The 18,126-nt window shown below is 44.6% G+C and overlaps 1 protein-coding gene across 1 annotated transcript; it reads right to left on the minus strand.

Annotated features, from left to right (window-relative positions):
• Positions 1 to 1,491: 1,491 nt before the first annotated feature.
• On the minus strand, positions 1,492 to 4,258 carry RXFP4 (relaxin family peptide/INSL5 receptor 4). The gene has a single exon (XM_081225387.1). The coding sequence runs from the start codon at positions 2,235 to 2,237 to the stop codon at positions 1,629 to 1,631; it is 609 nt and encodes a 202-aa protein (XP_081081513.1). The 5' UTR covers positions 2,238 to 4,258; the 3' UTR covers positions 1,492 to 1,628.
• Positions 4,259 to 18,126: the final 13,868 nt, after the last annotated feature.

Genomic DNA, 18,126 nt, shown 5'->3' on the forward strand with positions numbered 1-18,126 from the left:
AAGGAAATTAAACATCAAGAGGCTAATTAAATCTCTTTAGCATTGCTTAATATGGTGTGAATTAGGCGGCTCTTTAGAGCCTCTTCTGTTCAGCAACTGGATGGAGCTGGTGCAGGCGGTGCCCCCGGGGCAATGGCAGTGGGAGCTCCACCCCGTTTTCCCTCTGCCACCTCCCTCCTTCCCAGGGGCTGCCCCCCGGAAAGTCCCTTCTGATGGCTAGCATTTATCGTTGCTGGGTATCTATGGATACAGAAACCAAAGGGGAACCCCCCTGCCCTGGAATGCACACCTTCAAGAGGGGCCTGAGGGGCCAACCCCTCACTCACTTCCTTATGTAAAACTTTCATTTCACTCCAGAGCATGTAAAAATTCCAGACAAGACCTTTATGGCTCCTTGTCCCTGTCTCCCAGTTGCCTCCTTATTTCTTCCTTTTGTCTTCTCTCTCTCTCCATTTTACATGGGGTGTAAGAATAATAGCTAAAACTCTATTTCAGGCACTGTTAAATCCTTAACAGACCATTTTAAATTGAGAAAACAGGTACAGAGAAGTAAAGTAACTTACCAAGGTCCCTCAGCTGGTTTGTGTCAGACCTAGGATGTGAATCCAGGTGTTCTGACACCTGAGTTGATGCTCTGAGCTAAGCCCTTGGGGGAGGAGGAAGAGTAGCACCATATTCTGTGGTTCCCACTCCTCTAGCTGCACATTCATCCTCCTCTTCTCCCAACCCCCTTCCGCATCTCTTGCCTCCCTATGCCCCACCCACATCCTTGGCTTGTCCTTATCTTCACTTCTCCCTGCAAATCCTGATTTAAGGAGAGACACAAGGGTACTCCCAGCCAGAAACAGGGGTTTGCCCTCTGGGCTTTGCTGGAGCTAGGGATCCAGCAAGACCCCACACACAGCAGGGAGAACTACAGCTTTTGCAGCTGAGGTGTCTGTGGGCACCAAGTTTCTGTAGACACTAATGAGATGGTAAGAAGGTAGAGGTGGCCAGAGGAGAAGGGCATATTTGGCCCCAGCACCAGAGAGGGACAAGGGTACACCCCATTTGAGGTGAGGGAGGGAGGGTGGAGGGGATAGAGGGAGATAGGCACTGACCTATGACCCAATTAGTCTAGAACCCTTAAGGAAATTTTCCTGGGAATTCTCACAGAAGGCAGAAATGGGGCAAAGAATCCTTTAGGCCACCCTGACCTGGAGGTGGAACTTAGATGAAAGGTACAGACACTTTGTGTATGCTCCTGAGGTTTGTTCTCAGATACTCATCATTCCCATCTCCATGTGTAGACTTCCACTTGTTCATACCCAGCCCTGACCTGGGTCCCAGCCTCCCTGTTCCCCCATAGCCAGAGTTGGGGATCAAAGATCAAACTTTCCCTGAGGGCGTTGCATCGTGGCAGAGAGGCCAACCTTCTCTCTCCCTAGGATGCGTGGATCCCCACAAAGAGGGGGGGGTTTACCTTGCCCCCTTCACCTAGGTGTCCCTTTGTCCAGGTTGGTAAGCCTGGTAGAAGGGTCACCCTCCCAAGGGGTGCTCTCCATCCACCGCCTGCCCACCTGTTCTACCCAGCCCCGGCCCTGGGGCCACAGCCTTGCTCACAGATCCCTGAAGGTGTCTGCCAGGGCCTACCGGGGCTCCCGCCTTAGGAAGCAGTACAGCATGGGGTTGAGGCAGCTGTTGCTGTGTGCCAGGCAGTTGGTGATGGGGAAGACATAGGTATGGATGGTGTAGAAAGTGCTGTCCCAGGGCACCAGGTCAGACTTCACCAGGACACCCCAAAGAGGGACCACGTGGTTGGGGAACCAGCAGAGGAAGAAGGAAGCCAGAAGGATGTGGATGGAGCGGGCCACGACTCTGCTGTCCTGCCGTTGCCGTTGCCACCGCCGCAGGAAGGCCAGCAACAGCAGGTAGCTGGTGGTGATGATGCCCAGAGGCACCATAAAGGCCAGGACCACCCTCTGCAGCTGGTAGGCCCCCAGCCGATACCTGCTGGGGAAGCACAGCAGGCACAGACGCACGCCAGTCACCTCGCCCTTGGCCCCAAAGACAGCTGCGGGCACCGTTACCAGGGCAGCTGCCACCCACACGGCCAGGGTGGCCACATGGGCCCAGAAGAGCGAGAGGTGGGTGCCGAGTCCTGCAGCCATGGCCACCACCCAGTATTGGGCAACACTCAGCGCCGTGATGTAGAAGATGCTGGCGTAGATGTTGAGGACGGTGGCTGTCAGGACCATCTTTCAGAGGGCACCTCCGAAGGGCCAGTGGAAGTCCAGTGCCGACTCGGCTGCCTAGAAGGGGAGAGTGAGTGCCAGCCCCAGGTCTGCCAAAGCTAGTTTAAAGACAAAAGCATCAGAAAGTGGGCAGGGGGCTTGCCGAGCGCAGTTACCCAGAACCCAGAGTACGGCCAAATTTCCCAGCAAGCCGATGTCCCCCACGAGCCCATAGGCCAGGGCAACCCTCAGGGCTAGGAATCCAACAGGCGTCATAGCTTCATCAGCACTCAGCACACTGCCTCCAGAGGTGTTGACCCAGAAAGCAGGTGGAAGCACAGAGGTGTTGGGCGTGGGCATCACAGGGCATCATCAGACGTCGGTGGTGCTGGGCAGAGGGGCCAGGGGTGCCTGCCAGACTGGCAGGGGCCACCTAAGGCTCTCAGCAGGACGGTGTAGATCTGAGCGCTTCTTTGCTTCTCTCGGGGTCTCTGGCTGCCTGGAGGCCCAGCCCACGCCCACACCTCAGGGGGCGGGCGGTGGAGGGACAAACTGCCTCTTCTCTGTTGGTCTTGGTGGTGGGTGGGGCAGAGTGAGAGAGAACCTGAACGTTGGGATAAATGTGTTTGTGTTTGTGTAGAGCTCTGTGCAGAAGAGGGTGGGGGGAGGAAGGATGATCCCACTATGCAGGGCAGCCCCAAGCCTCCACTCCAGGGAGAGGGCCACAGATACCCCATCTCAGGGACGACAGGAACCAAACTGGAGCCCCCTCTAATCGTAACAGTGTTCAGGGGCCCCCTTCTCTGCAGAAAATGTTCCCTTGGAGCCAAGAGGAAGGGGCCTGGGAGGGAGCATGGAGGCACGGAATCAGAATAGGTATTTGAGAGAGAAGGAGCAGACGTTCTGGAGTCTCAGATCTGCTCCTCACTCGCTGTGTGACTGTGGGTGAATTACTTTACTCCCCTGAGCCTCAGTTTCCTAGCTTAAATTTTTCGGGTAAAAGTCTCTGCTTTACGGGATTGGTGTGGTAAAATGAGATAACACATGAAAAAGCACTTTATACATTGCTATTTGCATGAGTGATTATTATTTCAAAGGAAAAGTTGGGGGTGTTTGTGGCACAAGGGAGCAAGGTACCGAGCAGCTATTATCCCCATGCCCAGGGAACAGTGCCAACTAAAACACAGGTTGGAATTCATTGCAGCATCAAGTGACTTTGAGGCTAAGGGCAGGGAGGAAAAGGGGAGAGGAAGTCACAGCTTCCTGTTCCCTCCCTACTGGGGAACACAGCCTACGAGGACCTGAGCAGGCCTGGGGCATGCCCTCAGTTCTCTTCTTGCTAAGAAGTCCTGTAACCTCTACCACTCCCACTGCCATTTCACCCTTTCCTTCTCTAATCTGTGGAGACAGAGAGGTCAGTGGTACTCCTACTCTCTCCTGCAACCCCCAAACCCCCTTTCAGAGCTGTGGATTCTGAGATATACCCTCACCACACCTCATCCTGCCTTTTTGCATGATCTCAGCCCTAAATGGAAAAAGTGCATCATTGGGCCCTCCCCTTTTGTGCCCGTATCCCTATCCTTTGCAGAATTTGCAGTGATGGGGGAAAATAGAAGACGTGGGGCGAGGGGCAGGGTATAGATAAAAGAGTGAGGCTTTTTCAAAATATTCAGCACCTTCCTGTCCTCTGCTAGCCAACTAAGATGTTTGACGTTCAGTTCCCTTGAGTGCTAGGGGAGGAGAGGGGCCCTTTCAGGATAATCAACAATGGGTTTGATGAACCCTATAGGAGAGACCCAGGGGTGAAAGAGATTCAGACTGGGTGCCAGATGTTTGGGTCCTTCAGCCAGGGATGGGTGTGAAGGGGGTGGCCGAAGGGGAGTGCCCAGCCCAAGTTCAGGTGAGCCCCAGGGGCTGCCTCCTGGCCTCAGGGACTGCTCCCATGTGACTTGTGCTAATCACTCCCTCTCTCAGGGCCACGTTTACTCTTCCACCCATGTTGCATCACCTTGTCCATCTGGCAGCCACGATGTCTTTTAATGTACTGGACCTATTGTCTCTTGGCTTGGAAAACAGAAGCTGGGTCAGAATTTCAGGGTTCTGCTTTCCATTTGAAATACCCGGTCCTCTGATCATTTTTTTTTTTTACCTTTATTCTTTCCTAATCTAAATCCTTTCCCTTGGTCTGAGACTATCAACACTCCTTTGTGGTTATGTAGAGAGGTGGTGCCGCCAACTGACCAAGTTTAAGAACTTCACTTTGGGCCCCTTCATTTTAGTAGTTTGTTAGTTTGTTCCTTGATTCATCCATTCATTCACTAATCGCAGCATTTCTTTTTTTAATTAATTAATTTATTTATTTATTTGCAGTACGCAGGCCTCTCACTGCTGTGGCCTCTCCCGTTGCGGAGCACAGGCTCCGGACGCGCAGGCTCAGCGGCCGTGGTTCACGGGCCCAGCCGCTCCGCGGCATGTGGGATCTTCGCGGACCAGGGCACGAACCTGTGTCCCCTGCATCGGCAGGCGGCCTCTCAACCACTGTGCCACCAGGGAAGCCCATCACAGCATTTCTTGAACACTTACTATGTGCCAGGCACTGTGCTAGATGCTGGGGAGACAAAAATATAATATGGTCCCTATCCTCATAAAATATAATAAGCTTTTTGAGATGGGTGGGCTTTTCAGATCATCTAGTTCAGTTTCTCATTTTATAGGGCGTGAAAGTGACTTGTCCAAGGCCACAGGGGAAGTAGTGGCAGAGTGAGGATTTGAGATAAAAGTCTCCTGACTCCTAGAATCTAACTCTTTCCAGTACATCACAAAACCCTCTGGGCTGGGCTTCCCTGGTGGCGCAGTGGTTGAGAGTCTGCCTGCTGATGCAGGGGACGTGGGTTCGTGCCCCGGTCCGGGAAGATCCCACATGCCGCGGAGTGGCTGGGCCCGTGAGCCATGGCCGCTGAGCCTGCGCTTCCGGAGCCTGTGCTCCGCAACGGGAGAGGCCACAACAGTGAGAGGCCCGTGTATCGCAAACAAAAACAAAAACAAAAACAAAAAAAACCCTCTGGGCATTTTTTCCACCTCTAACCTCTTCCCCTTCCGGAGTGCCAGAAGTGCCAGCCCCTGCCCTTGGGAAGCGCCAAAGGAAAGAGTAGTAGGGTATGGACAGAAGGATAGTGACAACTCTGCCTTCGATGGTCTTCCCCCACAACTGCTGGAGGAAGAGGAGGAACTGGACCCAACAGAAATGCTTTTGCCATCTCTCACGTTCATATTACCCTCTAGAGCCATACTTTTCCAGCCCCATTTTCTATCTCAGAATCCAAGGACCTGTAGTGGTAGATTACAGTGTCTCCCTTTCCTAAAAGGGACTTCCAAAATCTGGGCCTTCCCCTCAGTCACCTGAATATCCTCCCCTCCCTCATCCACATGTCTTTTCAGCCCCACATCCCTGTCCTGCACTCCAAAGCCTAGGCAAAGAGGAATTGGGGGAGGTGGCAGAAGAGACTGAGTTATCCCTCCACAGAGCATAAAGAGAAGGGATCTTGGTGTTTGTATTTATGACAGTGGAGACTGAGACTAGCTGCTTGGAGGACTACAAGTGGCAGGAGGAAGGGACCTGCGCCTAATCCAGACCTCTAACCTCACATCAAACCCAATCAGCCACCACGTCTACTACTTCATGTGTCTGTCAAGAGCTACTGGAGAAAATCCTCCAGTCTTGGTAAGGGGCACGGGCAGCTTCAGTGCTAAAGGGCAACTTCTGAATCAATCTCTGTCTCTCTCAACTTTATATTTTGGAAGAGCTTTATATTTACAGAAAAATTGCAAAGGCAGAGTGATCCATCTCTTTTATTTTCTACATTAAGATGAAGCTGCCAGAGCATCAAAAATAAAAAATCTTCAAGATAAATCTGACAAGAGATGTACCAATATTTGTACACTGGAAACTACAAATCACTGCTGAGAGAAATTTAGAAGATCTTAATAAATGCAGAGGTATACTGTGTTCATGAGTTTGAAGACTCAATAATAAGATGTCAGTTGCCCTCATAATGGGTCTGTAGATTCAATGCAATCCTAGTCAAAATTCTAGCAGCCTTTCTAAAAGAAATTGACAAGCTGATTCTAAAATTCATGTGGAAGTGCAAATAGCCAAAAGATTTTGTAAAATAGCCAGAACAATTTAGTAAAAAGATTATAAAGTTGGAGTACTCATGTATCCAATTCCAAGCCTTTAAAGCTACGGTAGTCAAGACAGTGTGATATTAGCAAAAGGATAGACATATAAATCAGTGGAATTGAGAGTCTTGAAATAGGCCCACATATTTACAGTCAACTGATTTTCCACAAAGGTGCAAAGGCAATTTACTAAAGAACACGTAGTCTTTTCAACAAATGATCCTGTAACAACTGAACACCCACATTAAAAAAAAAAAAAAAAAAACAGCGTGCATGAGAGAACTTCAGTCCCTACCTCGCACCATGCACAAAAATTAACTCAAAATGGATCATAGATCTAAATGTAAAACCTAAAACTCCAAAACTTCTAAAGGAAAACAAAGGAGAAACTTTTTATGACCTTGGGTTAGGCAAAAATTACTTAGATACAACATCAAAAGCACAATCTGTAACAGCAAAAAATTGATAATTGAGCTTCATTGAAATTAAGAAATTTTTTTAGCTTATTTTTTATTGAAGTATAGTTGGTTTACAATGTTGTGTTAGTTTCTGGTGTACAGCAAAGTGATTCAGTATATATAACATCTTACTGGAAAACCCTGAACTTTTTGGTCAACCATATATATATATATATATCTACATACCCACACACACATAGGGTATATATGCATATATACACATATGTATGTATTCTTTTTCATACTCTCTTCCATTATGGTTTATTACAGGATATTGAATATAGTTCCCTGTGCCATACAGTAGGACCTTGTTTTTTATCCATTCTACGTATAATAGTTTGCATCTGCTAATCCCAAACTCCCAATCCATCCCTCCCCGTCCCCACTCCCCCTCAGCAACCACAAGCCTAGAATTTCTGCTCTTTGAAAAACACTGTTAAGAGAATGAAAAGATATGCTACAGACTAAGAGAAAATATTTGCAGATCACAGATCTTATAAAGAACTTGTATCTGGACTTCCCTGGCGGTCTGGTGGTTAACACTCCGTGCCTCCAATGCAGGAGGCATGGGTTCGATCCTTGTCGGGGAAGATCCCACATGCTGCTTGGTGTAGCCAAAAACAAACAAACAAACAACAGCAACAAAAAAACTTGCATCTAGAATATCTAAGGAATTCTCACAATTCAATAATAAGAAAACAACTTTATTTTTTAAAAGGGGTAAAGGATTTGAACAGATAGTTCATCAAAGAAGACATATGGATAGCAAATAAACAAACACATGAGAAGATGCTCAACATCATTAGCCTCTAGGGAAATGCAAAGTACAACCACAGTGAGATAATACTACATTCCTATTAGAATGTCTAAAAAAAAAAACTGACCATACCAAGAGTTGGTGAGGAAGTAGGGTACCAAAACTTTCATACATTGCTGATGGGAATATAAAATTATATGATCACTTTGTAAAACAATTTGACATTTTCTTAAAAAGTTAAACATAACTCCATATGTCCTAGTCTTTCTACTCCTAGGCATTTACATAAGAGAAATGAAAGTACACATTCACATAAAGACTTGTACACCAGTGTTCACAGCAGCTTTATTTGAAGTAGCTTAAAATGGGAAACAACTCAAATGGATAACCTAATTTTCTATCAACAAGTGAATGGAGGAATAAATTGTGGTATATTCATACAATGGAATGGTACTCAACAATTAAAAGGTATGGATTACTGCTATATGCAACAGCAAGCATGGAGGAAAGAGCCCTGATGGCTGCCAGGCCATGGTTGTCCCTTCCCGTTTGCCTCACTGAAGCATCTGTTCCTCCTCCATCTGTTCAACATTCCAGGTCCATCTACAGTGCAGCCAAGTCCTGCCTGCCCCAGCCTCCAATCCTAGCAGTGTGCTCCTCTGAAACAGGACAGCCTCATTGTTGACTCCATTTGCTCTGGGCCAGGTTCACTCTAGAGTGCCCCACACTGGGCATCCCAGGCTGTGGCTCTGAGCATCCTAGCCTTTCTGTCTTCTAAGGCCCCCTACATGAAAGGTAGGTTTCCATTTCAGATGTCAGGTATTCACCTTCCTGAGAAAGGAATGGGACAGATGCCTGCCCATGCACATAGATGAGCAGAGGCTCTTTCTGGGGCCATTGTTCTAAAACCAAACAGAGTTTAAGTCTTCAGTAATGGACACTGCTAGTCAATTTCTTGGTGGGATACCCTGCTATACTCTATACTAACATTGGTATCTGACTACAACTTACAGTGTCCAGCCTCAGAATGAGGCTTCGGCAATGCACGAAAATTTTTTACATGTACCAGATCAGCTTGATCTTTCATACATTCATCCAAAATGCATTTCCTGGGCATCTGGTAAGTGACAGGCACCATGCAGCCCTGGGATACACAAAGATGATTCAGACATAGCTCCTGCCCTCAAAGAGTTCACTCTTAGTAAAGGCAACATAAACAATACTTGTAAATACAGCATGAAAGGTACTATACTAAAGATTTAATAGAGAGTTCCAAGGTACTACAAAGGAAGAGGTGTTTAGCTTTACCTGGGATAGTCACAGAGATGAGTTTTGTACTAAGCCTTGAAATATCAGTAGATGCTTGTCCAGGGAAAGGGCATTTCAGGTGATGGGAACAGTATGATCAAAGACATGGGGGCATGCAACTGCATGCAGAATCTGGGGAAATGCAAGTGTTTCAGCATGGTTGGCACAATAGTGTGTGTACCAAGGAAAAGACCAGGAAAGATGGGTGGGGGAGGCAGTAATGAGGTTATGGAGGACCTTAGACCAGGCAGAGAAGCTTGGATTTTATCCTGTAGAATAAGAAGCCACTAAAAGCTTTTAATCTAAACAGTGACAGAATCAGATTTATTTTTTAAAATTATCTATCTATTGACAATGTGAAAGACCATTCAAGGAGGTTGAGAATGGTAGGAGAAGAAATATCAATTAGGAGGCTTTTGTAAACAGGGGCTGGGATAGTTAGGAAGTAGAGGAGGTAAGAAATATGGATTATATTTAGGAAATAGAATCAAGTGACTGGGGATGTAAAGAGCAGGGAGGAAATAAGAATGACCACCAGTGTATAAGCTTGGGGAATTAAGTACATGGAGGGTACATGAAGGGGTGGCTGGATCGACGTATAGCAGATGTATAGCATTGGCATTAGAAAATACAGGAGGAAAAGGAGGTTGAAAAATTTGTGAACCTTTGGGTATAGTGATCCAATATGCAGTTGACTACATGGTCTGGAAAGAGACCTGGTCTTGAAGATCTAGACTTCGAAGGTTTCAGTGGAAAGTTGTTACGGGTAAGCTCATAGAAGGAAAGGTCCAGTAGCTTTGTGACCATGTTGGTTGCTTTCATAGCATCCATGTCCCCCTCTTCCTTTCTAAAGAACCTAATTCTGTTCCAGTATCCATTCCTCAAGAGCCCAGATGACTCGGAGAAAGCTAACTCCATCTCCAGCTCTAGGAGTGGATCCTGATTAGTTTAAGCCCATCACAATGTAACCATCCTCTTGACCGTAATTGGTTCAAGAGTCAAGGATTAAGCCAATCAACTAATATCCTGGTCCAATCAGACTGAACTGGGGGAAGGATTTTTATTCTAGGAGTGGCAGAGAGGATTTCTTTCTCTTGCTGGACCTAAACATAGAAACATGTGCCCCAGTTGGTGTTGGCCATCATCTTGTCAGCATGAAGGAAGCCAGTCTAAGGACAAAGCCTTCCCATGGAGGCAGGCAGAGCAGAGAAGCTGAGTGTACACCATCTATGGACTTGTAGCTATGAGACAGAATACATTTATTATTGTTCAAGACATTTTGAGTTAGGTTTTCTGTTGTTATGAGAAGCACCCTGGTTCAAGCAGAAGGGAATGCAAGATAGATCAGTAAATAGTATTTTTTATGGCAGAAGGAACCAGAAATGTTCACTAAATTTATTGCTTACTACAGTAAGAGAGAGACATGTTAGTCAGACATTATCTCTATGGGCAGAGCAGACTGTAAATCTTCTAGCTACAGGATTTGGGGAAGCTGGAGTTCAAGAACTGGTGGATATTCAGAGGTATAACTAGATAGATATCATCCATAGAAGATGATTACTCTTATGAGACTGCTGTTGATTGAAGATTGTCTGACTTTGAGAAATGAGGGCCTGACACTGGACGGTGTTCACTAAGGTGAGTTGTTCATTGATTCAACAGATTTAACATAGGTTCTGGGGCTTCCCTGGTGGCACAGTGCTTGAGAGTCCACCTGCCGATGCAGGGGACGCGGGTTCGTGCCCCGGTCCGGAAATATCCCGCATGCCGCGGAGCGGCTGGGCCCGCGAGCCATGGCCGCTGAGCCTGCACATCCGGAGCCTGTGCTCCGCAACGGGAGAGGCCACAGCAGTGAGGCCCGCGTACCCCCCCCAAAAAAAAAAAAAGGTTCTGATGGCTACAGAATAATCAAATCAGTTTTTCTTTGAGCTTGTGGGAATTTTTTTAATTCCCAGGAAGAAGTATTCCTCTTCCTGTCCAAGAGCAATCTCTATATCTGTGTTCTTAAATCCTTCTCTTTCCAGATCCTGCTCCATCAGTCATTCTCTTCCTCTTGGGTTTTCTACAGTTCCTCTTTTATTGCAAGGAACAGAAACTCCCTTGAGTTACTTCTAGTGCTGAAACCTGTATCTAAGGACAGGTTGATGTTTATTATACCAGAGTCCTTCAAAAATCCTCACCGTTTTGCCTACCTATCCCTGCCTTCTCTTTCCTATCTTCACTGCAGCGGGTGGGCATACTGGCATGAACGAGTAGAGCCAAGAATGCATTTTTAGAGTTTCAGTAGATCTGAGTGGATTCAGGTGAGATAATGGGAAGACAATACAGTACAGCCCTCAGGAAGCAAGTTTTATTCCTTTTGCTTTTCATTTGGTTCCTGTTTCTGCTTCTCTCAGCACACCTGCTCCAGTCTCCTGCTTCTCTTTGCAGACTAGCTCCATCTTACACCTTTTAGAAAATAAGCACCCAGACATCTGATGTACATTACTAGAAGAGAACACAATTACAAAAAATTTCTTAATTAAAAGGGAGAAAATACAATGTATCCTCCAGCATATCAGCACCATATATTGGTCAAATCTGATGTACATTACTAGAAGAGAACACAATTACAAAAAATTTCTTAATTAAAAGGGAGAAAATACAATGTATCCTCCAGCATATCAGCACCATATATTGGTCAAATCCTCAGAGTTATTTTACATCCCTCAGCTCAGCACACTAGCGTTGTAGGGCAAGCATTCCATTGATACTGTAGGGGTACCCACGGGTGGGTGAGAGTGTGTTTGAGGACATGAGTGAATTCCCAGCACCAGTTTGCTGACTCACATCCTTAGATGTGGAGGGAGTTCCTTAGTCAAAACATTTGATTACATCATTTTTTCTTATTGGGAAGTTTTCCTTTCACCGCTGATCTTTAGATCATCCCTGAGACAGTCACTGATAAAAATTTCCCCCCATGGAACAGAGCTCCTAAAATATTTCTTTTCTGCCATTATCCTTTGTAGTTGGGATTAAGAATCTCTGGAGAGGTTGAGATGCCTTGCCATGTTGATCTGAGTCAAACACAGGACCCAAGAGTTCAGGCTTGGTGTTTTTCTGGCAATTCAGTTCTTACAGAACTTTAGTGGGTTGCCTCTCCTTTTTGCTTCTGAGGGTGCCATGTTGTTGTTCCTATTGTTTTACCGTTGTGATAGCCTTCTTTTTCCTCCTTTTTTTTACCCTTGGTATTTTTTTCTTTTGACATAATTAGATTTAGAGAAAGCTACAAGAATAGTACAAAGTATTTCTGTATCCCCTTTACTCAGATTCCCCAAATGTTAACATTTTTTTCACATTTGCTTTTTTTAATGTTTTTCTTTGTTTTTTAAATTTATTTATTTATTTATTTATTTTTGGCTGTGTTGGGTCTTCGTTGCTACACGCGGGCTTTCTCTAGTTGCAGCGAGTGGGGGCTACTGTTCATTTCGGTGCGTGGGCTTCTCATTGCGGTGGCTTCTCTCGTTGTGGAGCACAGGCTCTAGGTGCGCGGGCTCCAGAGCGCAGGCTCAGTAGTTGTGGCACACGGGATTAGTTGCTCCGTGGCATGTGGGATGTTCCCGGACCAGGGCTCAAACCCGTGTCCCCTGCATTGACAGGTAGATTCTTAACCACTGTGCCACCAGGGAAGTCTGTATGGGTTTTATTTGAACTCCAAGCTGTCGCTGCCTTGGAGTTGATAGATGGCCTAATACTACCTAAATGAGCACCAGGAAATGCACAGTCATTGGGATTCATATGTCAATTTTTTTTGGCCATGCACCAAACGGGAAGAAAAAATGACCTCAGCCTAACCTCTCTTACTTTAGAGAGACGTTTTTCAATTAGCAATATAAGGAAGTGCTATTGAATGGAGTTTAGAAAATCAGACTTGGTTGCACCCTTAGAGAAATTTTGTTGGGGAAATTCTGAGAGAACTTTAAAATAAATGAACTTGGACTTCCCTGGTGGCGCAGTGGTTAAGAATCTGCCTGCCAATGCAGGAGACACGGGTTCGAGCCCTGGTCCGGGAAGATGCCACATGCCGCCGAGCAACTAAGCCCGTGTTCCACAACTACTGAGCCTGTGCTCTAGAGCCCACAAGCCACAACTACTGAGCCCATGTGCCATAACTACTGAAGCCCGTGTGCCTAGATCCCGTGCTCTGCAACAAGAGAAGCCACCGCAATGAGAAGTCTGCACACTGCAACTAAGAATAGCCCCCGCTCACCGCAACTAGAGAAAGCCGGCATGCAGCATCGAAGACCCAACACAGCCAAATAAGTAAATAAATAAAATAAATAAAATAAAATAAATGAACTAAGCATTTGACTTAAGAAGCTAGGAAAAACATTAAACAAAATAATACCAAAAGGAGAAGATAATTAATAAAAACAAAACTTTAATATACTATTGATGAATTGATGAACATGATGATTAAAACTAAATCATGGGTTCTTCAAAAAGGTGAACAAGGCTTTCCTGGTGATGCAGTGGTTGAGAATCTGCCTGCCAATGCAGGGATCATGGGTTCGAGCCCTGGTCTGGGAGGATCCCGCATGCCATGGAGCAACTGGGCCCGTGAGCCACAACTACTGAGCCTGCGCGTCTGGAGCTTGTGCTCCACAACAAGAGAGGCTGCGACAGTGAGAGGCCCGAGCACCGTGATGAAGAGTGGCCCCTGCTCGCTGCAACTGGAGAAAGCCTGTGCACAGAAACAAAGACCCAACACAGCCAAAAATAAATAAATAAGTAAAAATTAAAAAGAAAAAGGTGAACAAATAGACAAGACCCTGGCAAGGCTAAGGAAAATAAAGAGAAAAGAAAAAAGAGAAGAGAAAGAAACAGCCATACAAATGAGATTAAAAGAATAAGAGACCTTTAGTCAAATTTCATGCAAAACATTTTAAACTCTAAGTAAAATGGATGACTTTTAAATGACTAAAATTAACTCAAGGGCTTCTCTAGTGGCACAGTGGTTAAGAATCTGCCTGCCAGTGCCCGGGACACGGGTTCGAGCCCTGGTCCGGGAAGATCCCACATGCTGCGGAGCAACAAAGCCCCTGCGCCACAACTACTGAGCCCACGCTCTAGAGCCCAAGAGCCACAACTACTGAAGCCCGCACGCTTAGAGCCCGTGCTCCTCAACAAGAGAAGCCACGGCAATGAGAAGCCCGTGCACGGCAACAAGAGTAGCCCCCACTCGCCACAGCTAGAGAAAGCCCACTCACAGCAATGAAGACCCAACGCAGCCAAAAATAACTAAATTAAAACAAAACAAAACAAAACTCTCAGGTTTAACCATTTCTTTGGATCTTCATCTCCTTATGAAGCCTCCAGTGTTACATAAAACTTATACTGTGTTAAATAAATTTGTATTCTCTTCTCTTGTTAATCTGTGTTTTGTTACAGAGACTCAGCCAAGAACCAAAAAGGGTAGGAGGAAAAAGTTACTCTTCCTCCCCTACATCAGCAAATCAAATTCAGCAGGTCAAGAAGGGTTTATTCCAAAATGGAGGGAGAGTTCAATCTTAGGAAATCTAGCATCAGAGCTGTTTACAATATGCATTAAAGAAAAAACTAACCTACCAAAAACAGATTTGCTAAATCTTAACACTCATTCTTCTTTTTTTGGTTAGGTCTTCGTTGCTGCGCGCAGGCTTTCTCTAGTTGTGGCGAGCGGGGCCTACTGTTCGTTGTGGTGCGCAGGCTCGTTGCGGTGGCTTCTCTTGTTGTGGAGCACGGGCTGTAGGCATGCGGGCTTCAGTAGTTGTGGCATGTGGGATCTTCCTGGACCAGGGATTGAACCCGTGTCCCCTGCATTAGCAGGCAGATTCTTTATCCACTGTGCCACCAGGTAAGTCCTTAACACTCATTCTTGATGAAAGTGCTTAATAAAATTAAAATAGAAGAAAATTTCCCAAACATTTACAAATAATATTTATCAGAAGGAAACACTATATTCAAAAGTGAAAGTGCATTTCTTCAAAGAAGATATACAAAAGGCCAGCAAGTATAAGATCATTTGTCCTTAAGGAAATGCAAATGAAAACCGCAATGAGATACCACTTTGCGCTCATTGAGATGGTGATATATATAAAAACAAACCAACAAAAACAGAAAATAGTAAGTGTTGGAGAGGATGTGGAGGAATAGGAATGCTTATACATTTCTGGTGGGAATGTAAAATGTTGTAGCCCTTCGTTTTGGTGACTCCACAAAAGTTAAATCTAGAATTACTATATGACCCAGCAACTCTACTCCTAGATATAAAATCTAAAGAGTTAAAAACAGATACTTAAATATGTGTTAATGAATGTTCACAGCAGCACCATTCACAACAGCCAAGAGGTGGAAACCCCAAATGCTCATCAACAGATGAATAAGTAAATTGTGGTATATACATCTGATAGAATATTATTCAGCCACAAAGAGGAATGAAGTACTGATACACGCTACAATTAGGATGAACCTTGAAAATATGCTAAGTGATAGGAGACAGACACAAAACACCTATATTGTATGATTACATGAAATATCCAAAATAGGTAAATACATATAGATAGAAAGCCAACTGATGGTTACCAGAGGATGGGAGACAGGGAAGAATGAGAAGTGATTGCTTACTGAGTATGGAGTATTCTTCTGGGGTGAGGAAAAAAGTTTTGAAACTAGACAGAGGTGGCGGTTGTGCAACATTGTGAATGCACGAAATGCCACTCAGTTGTACACTTTAAAATAGTTAATTGTCTGTTATGTGAATTTCACCTCAATTAAAAAAACATACACAAACAACACTATACTGCATATTGTTTATGTATCTGTACAATGTTGTAACAATATAGAAACATGGGGCTTCCCTGGTGGTGCGGTGGTTGAGAATCTGCCTGCCGATGCAGGGGAAGTGGGTTCGTGCCCCGGTCCGGGAAGATCCCACATGCCACGGAGCGGCTGGGCCCGTGAGCCATGGCCGCTGAGCCTGCGCGTCCGGAGCCTGTGCTACGCTAAGGGAGAGGCCATAACAGTGAGAGGCCCATGTACCGCAAAAAAAAAAAAAAAGAGAGAATCCCCCAAAATAAGTAGTACAAACATTAGAAATTAAGTAAAAATTAATTTTATTGATACATTCTTTATAAATTGTATCTTATACCTAGAAAATAATTAGAAACACATACCTTTAGTATTCTAAGAACTTTTATTATTAACTCACATAGCCCTCACGACAACTCTGTGAGAGAAGCACTATTATTATTAGATCTCCCTTTCATTTTATTTATTTATTTTCTTTTTTGGCTGCACCACGCGGCTTGCAGGATATTAGTTCCCCAACCAGGGATTGACCAGGGTCCTCAGCAGAGAAAGTGAGGAGTCCTAACCACTGGACCGCCAAGGAATTCCCTCATTATCTCCCTTTTAAAGGTAAGGAAGGGACTTCCCTGGTGGCACAGTGGTTAAGAATCCACCTGCCAATGCAGGGGACATGGACTTGATCCCTGGTCCGGGAAGATACCACATGCAGTGGAGCAGCTAAGGCCGTGTGCCACAACTACTGAAGCCTGCATGCCTAGAGCCCTTGCTCCGCAACAAGAGAACCACCGCAATGAGAAGCCCGCGCAGCACAATGAAGAGTAGCCCCCGCTCACCACAACTAGACAAAGCCCGCAGGCAGCAACAAAGACCCAACACCACCAAAAATAAATAAAATTTAAAAAGTAAATAAAATAAAGGTAAGGAAGCTGAGGCTCAGAAGTGAAGTAGTAGGTCACAGCTAATTCAGTGGCGATTTTGGGAAATAAACATAGGCGGCATGTGCTTTTGTCCATTATACTATCTTATCAATCCAAGAGATTTGGCTATACTATTATTAGAATATTCAGAGTTTAGCAAGGTAGCTGGATAATATAAAAATCAATGATTTATTTTATATCAACAATAAATTGTTTAAAAAGAAAGAATTCAAACGTCTTTCAAAATAGCAGTCAAAAATTTTAAATACCTATGAATATATTCAAAAAGAAAGGAACCAAAATCCAGAAGAAAAACACTGTAAGACTTACTGAAGGGCATAACAGAAGACTCCAAAAAATGGAAAATCATACCACATTCCTGGGTGGGAAGAATCTTGTGAACTTGTCAATACTTCCCAAGTTTAAAAATAAAGAAAATGCATAAACAAGAAGGATTTACTGTATAGCACAGGGAACTATATTCAATATCTTGTATTAACCTATAATGCTTCATCAAAATTAAAAAATGTTTATGCTTCAAAGGCCACCGTCAAGAAAGTGAAAAGGGGGACTTCCCTGGAGGTCCAGTGGTTAAGACTCCATGCTGCCAATACAGGGGGTGAGGGTTCGATCTCTGGTCAGGGAACTAAGATCCCACGTGCTGTGCGGCCAAAAAACAAAATTAAAAAAAAAAAAAGTGAAAAGACAACCCACAGAATGGGAGAAAATGTTTGCAAGTCATATATCTTAAGGGACTTGGATTCATAATAAATAATGAACTCTTACAATTTAACAATAAAAAGATAAATAACCCAATTTTAAAATGGGCAAAGGATTTGAGTAGGCATTTCTCCAAAGGAGATAAAGAAATGGCGAGTATCTATAAACAGGTGAGTGGATAAACAAATTGTAGTATATCCATACAATAGAATATTATTTGACCATAAAAAGGAATGAAGTACTGATACTTGCTACAACATGGATGAACCTTGAGAACATTATGTTAAGTGAAAGAAGCCAGACACAAAAGGTCACATATTGTGATTCCATTTACATGAACTGTCCAGAATAGGCAAATCCACAGAAACAGAAAGTAGATTAGTGGTGCCTGGTGGCCGGCGGGAGGGGAAAATGGGAAGTGACTGCTAACGGGAGCAGAGTTGCTTTTGGGGTGATGAAAATGACCTGGAATTAGATCATGGTGATACTTGTACAACTTTGTAAATACACTAAAAACCAATGAACTGTACCTGTAAGATACCCTTTTAAAAAGAGTAAATTTTTACGGTATGTGAATTATAGCTCAATTTTTTTAAAAAAGGAAAAAAATAAACACAATGTAATTTTTGTCATAATCCCAACAACACTGTACTTTGGGGGAGACAACACGAAAGGAAAACGTTTTTTAATCTGAAATTTATTTGTAAAAATACACCTGTCAGAATAAGCAAAGAAATGTAGGTGTA

Source organism: Mesoplodon bidens (genome assembly GCF_964165515.1).
Source record: "Mesoplodon bidens genome assembly, chromosome: 2".
NCBI classification, from domain to species: Eukaryota; Metazoa; Chordata; class Mammalia; order Artiodactyla; family Ziphiidae; genus Mesoplodon; species Mesoplodon bidens.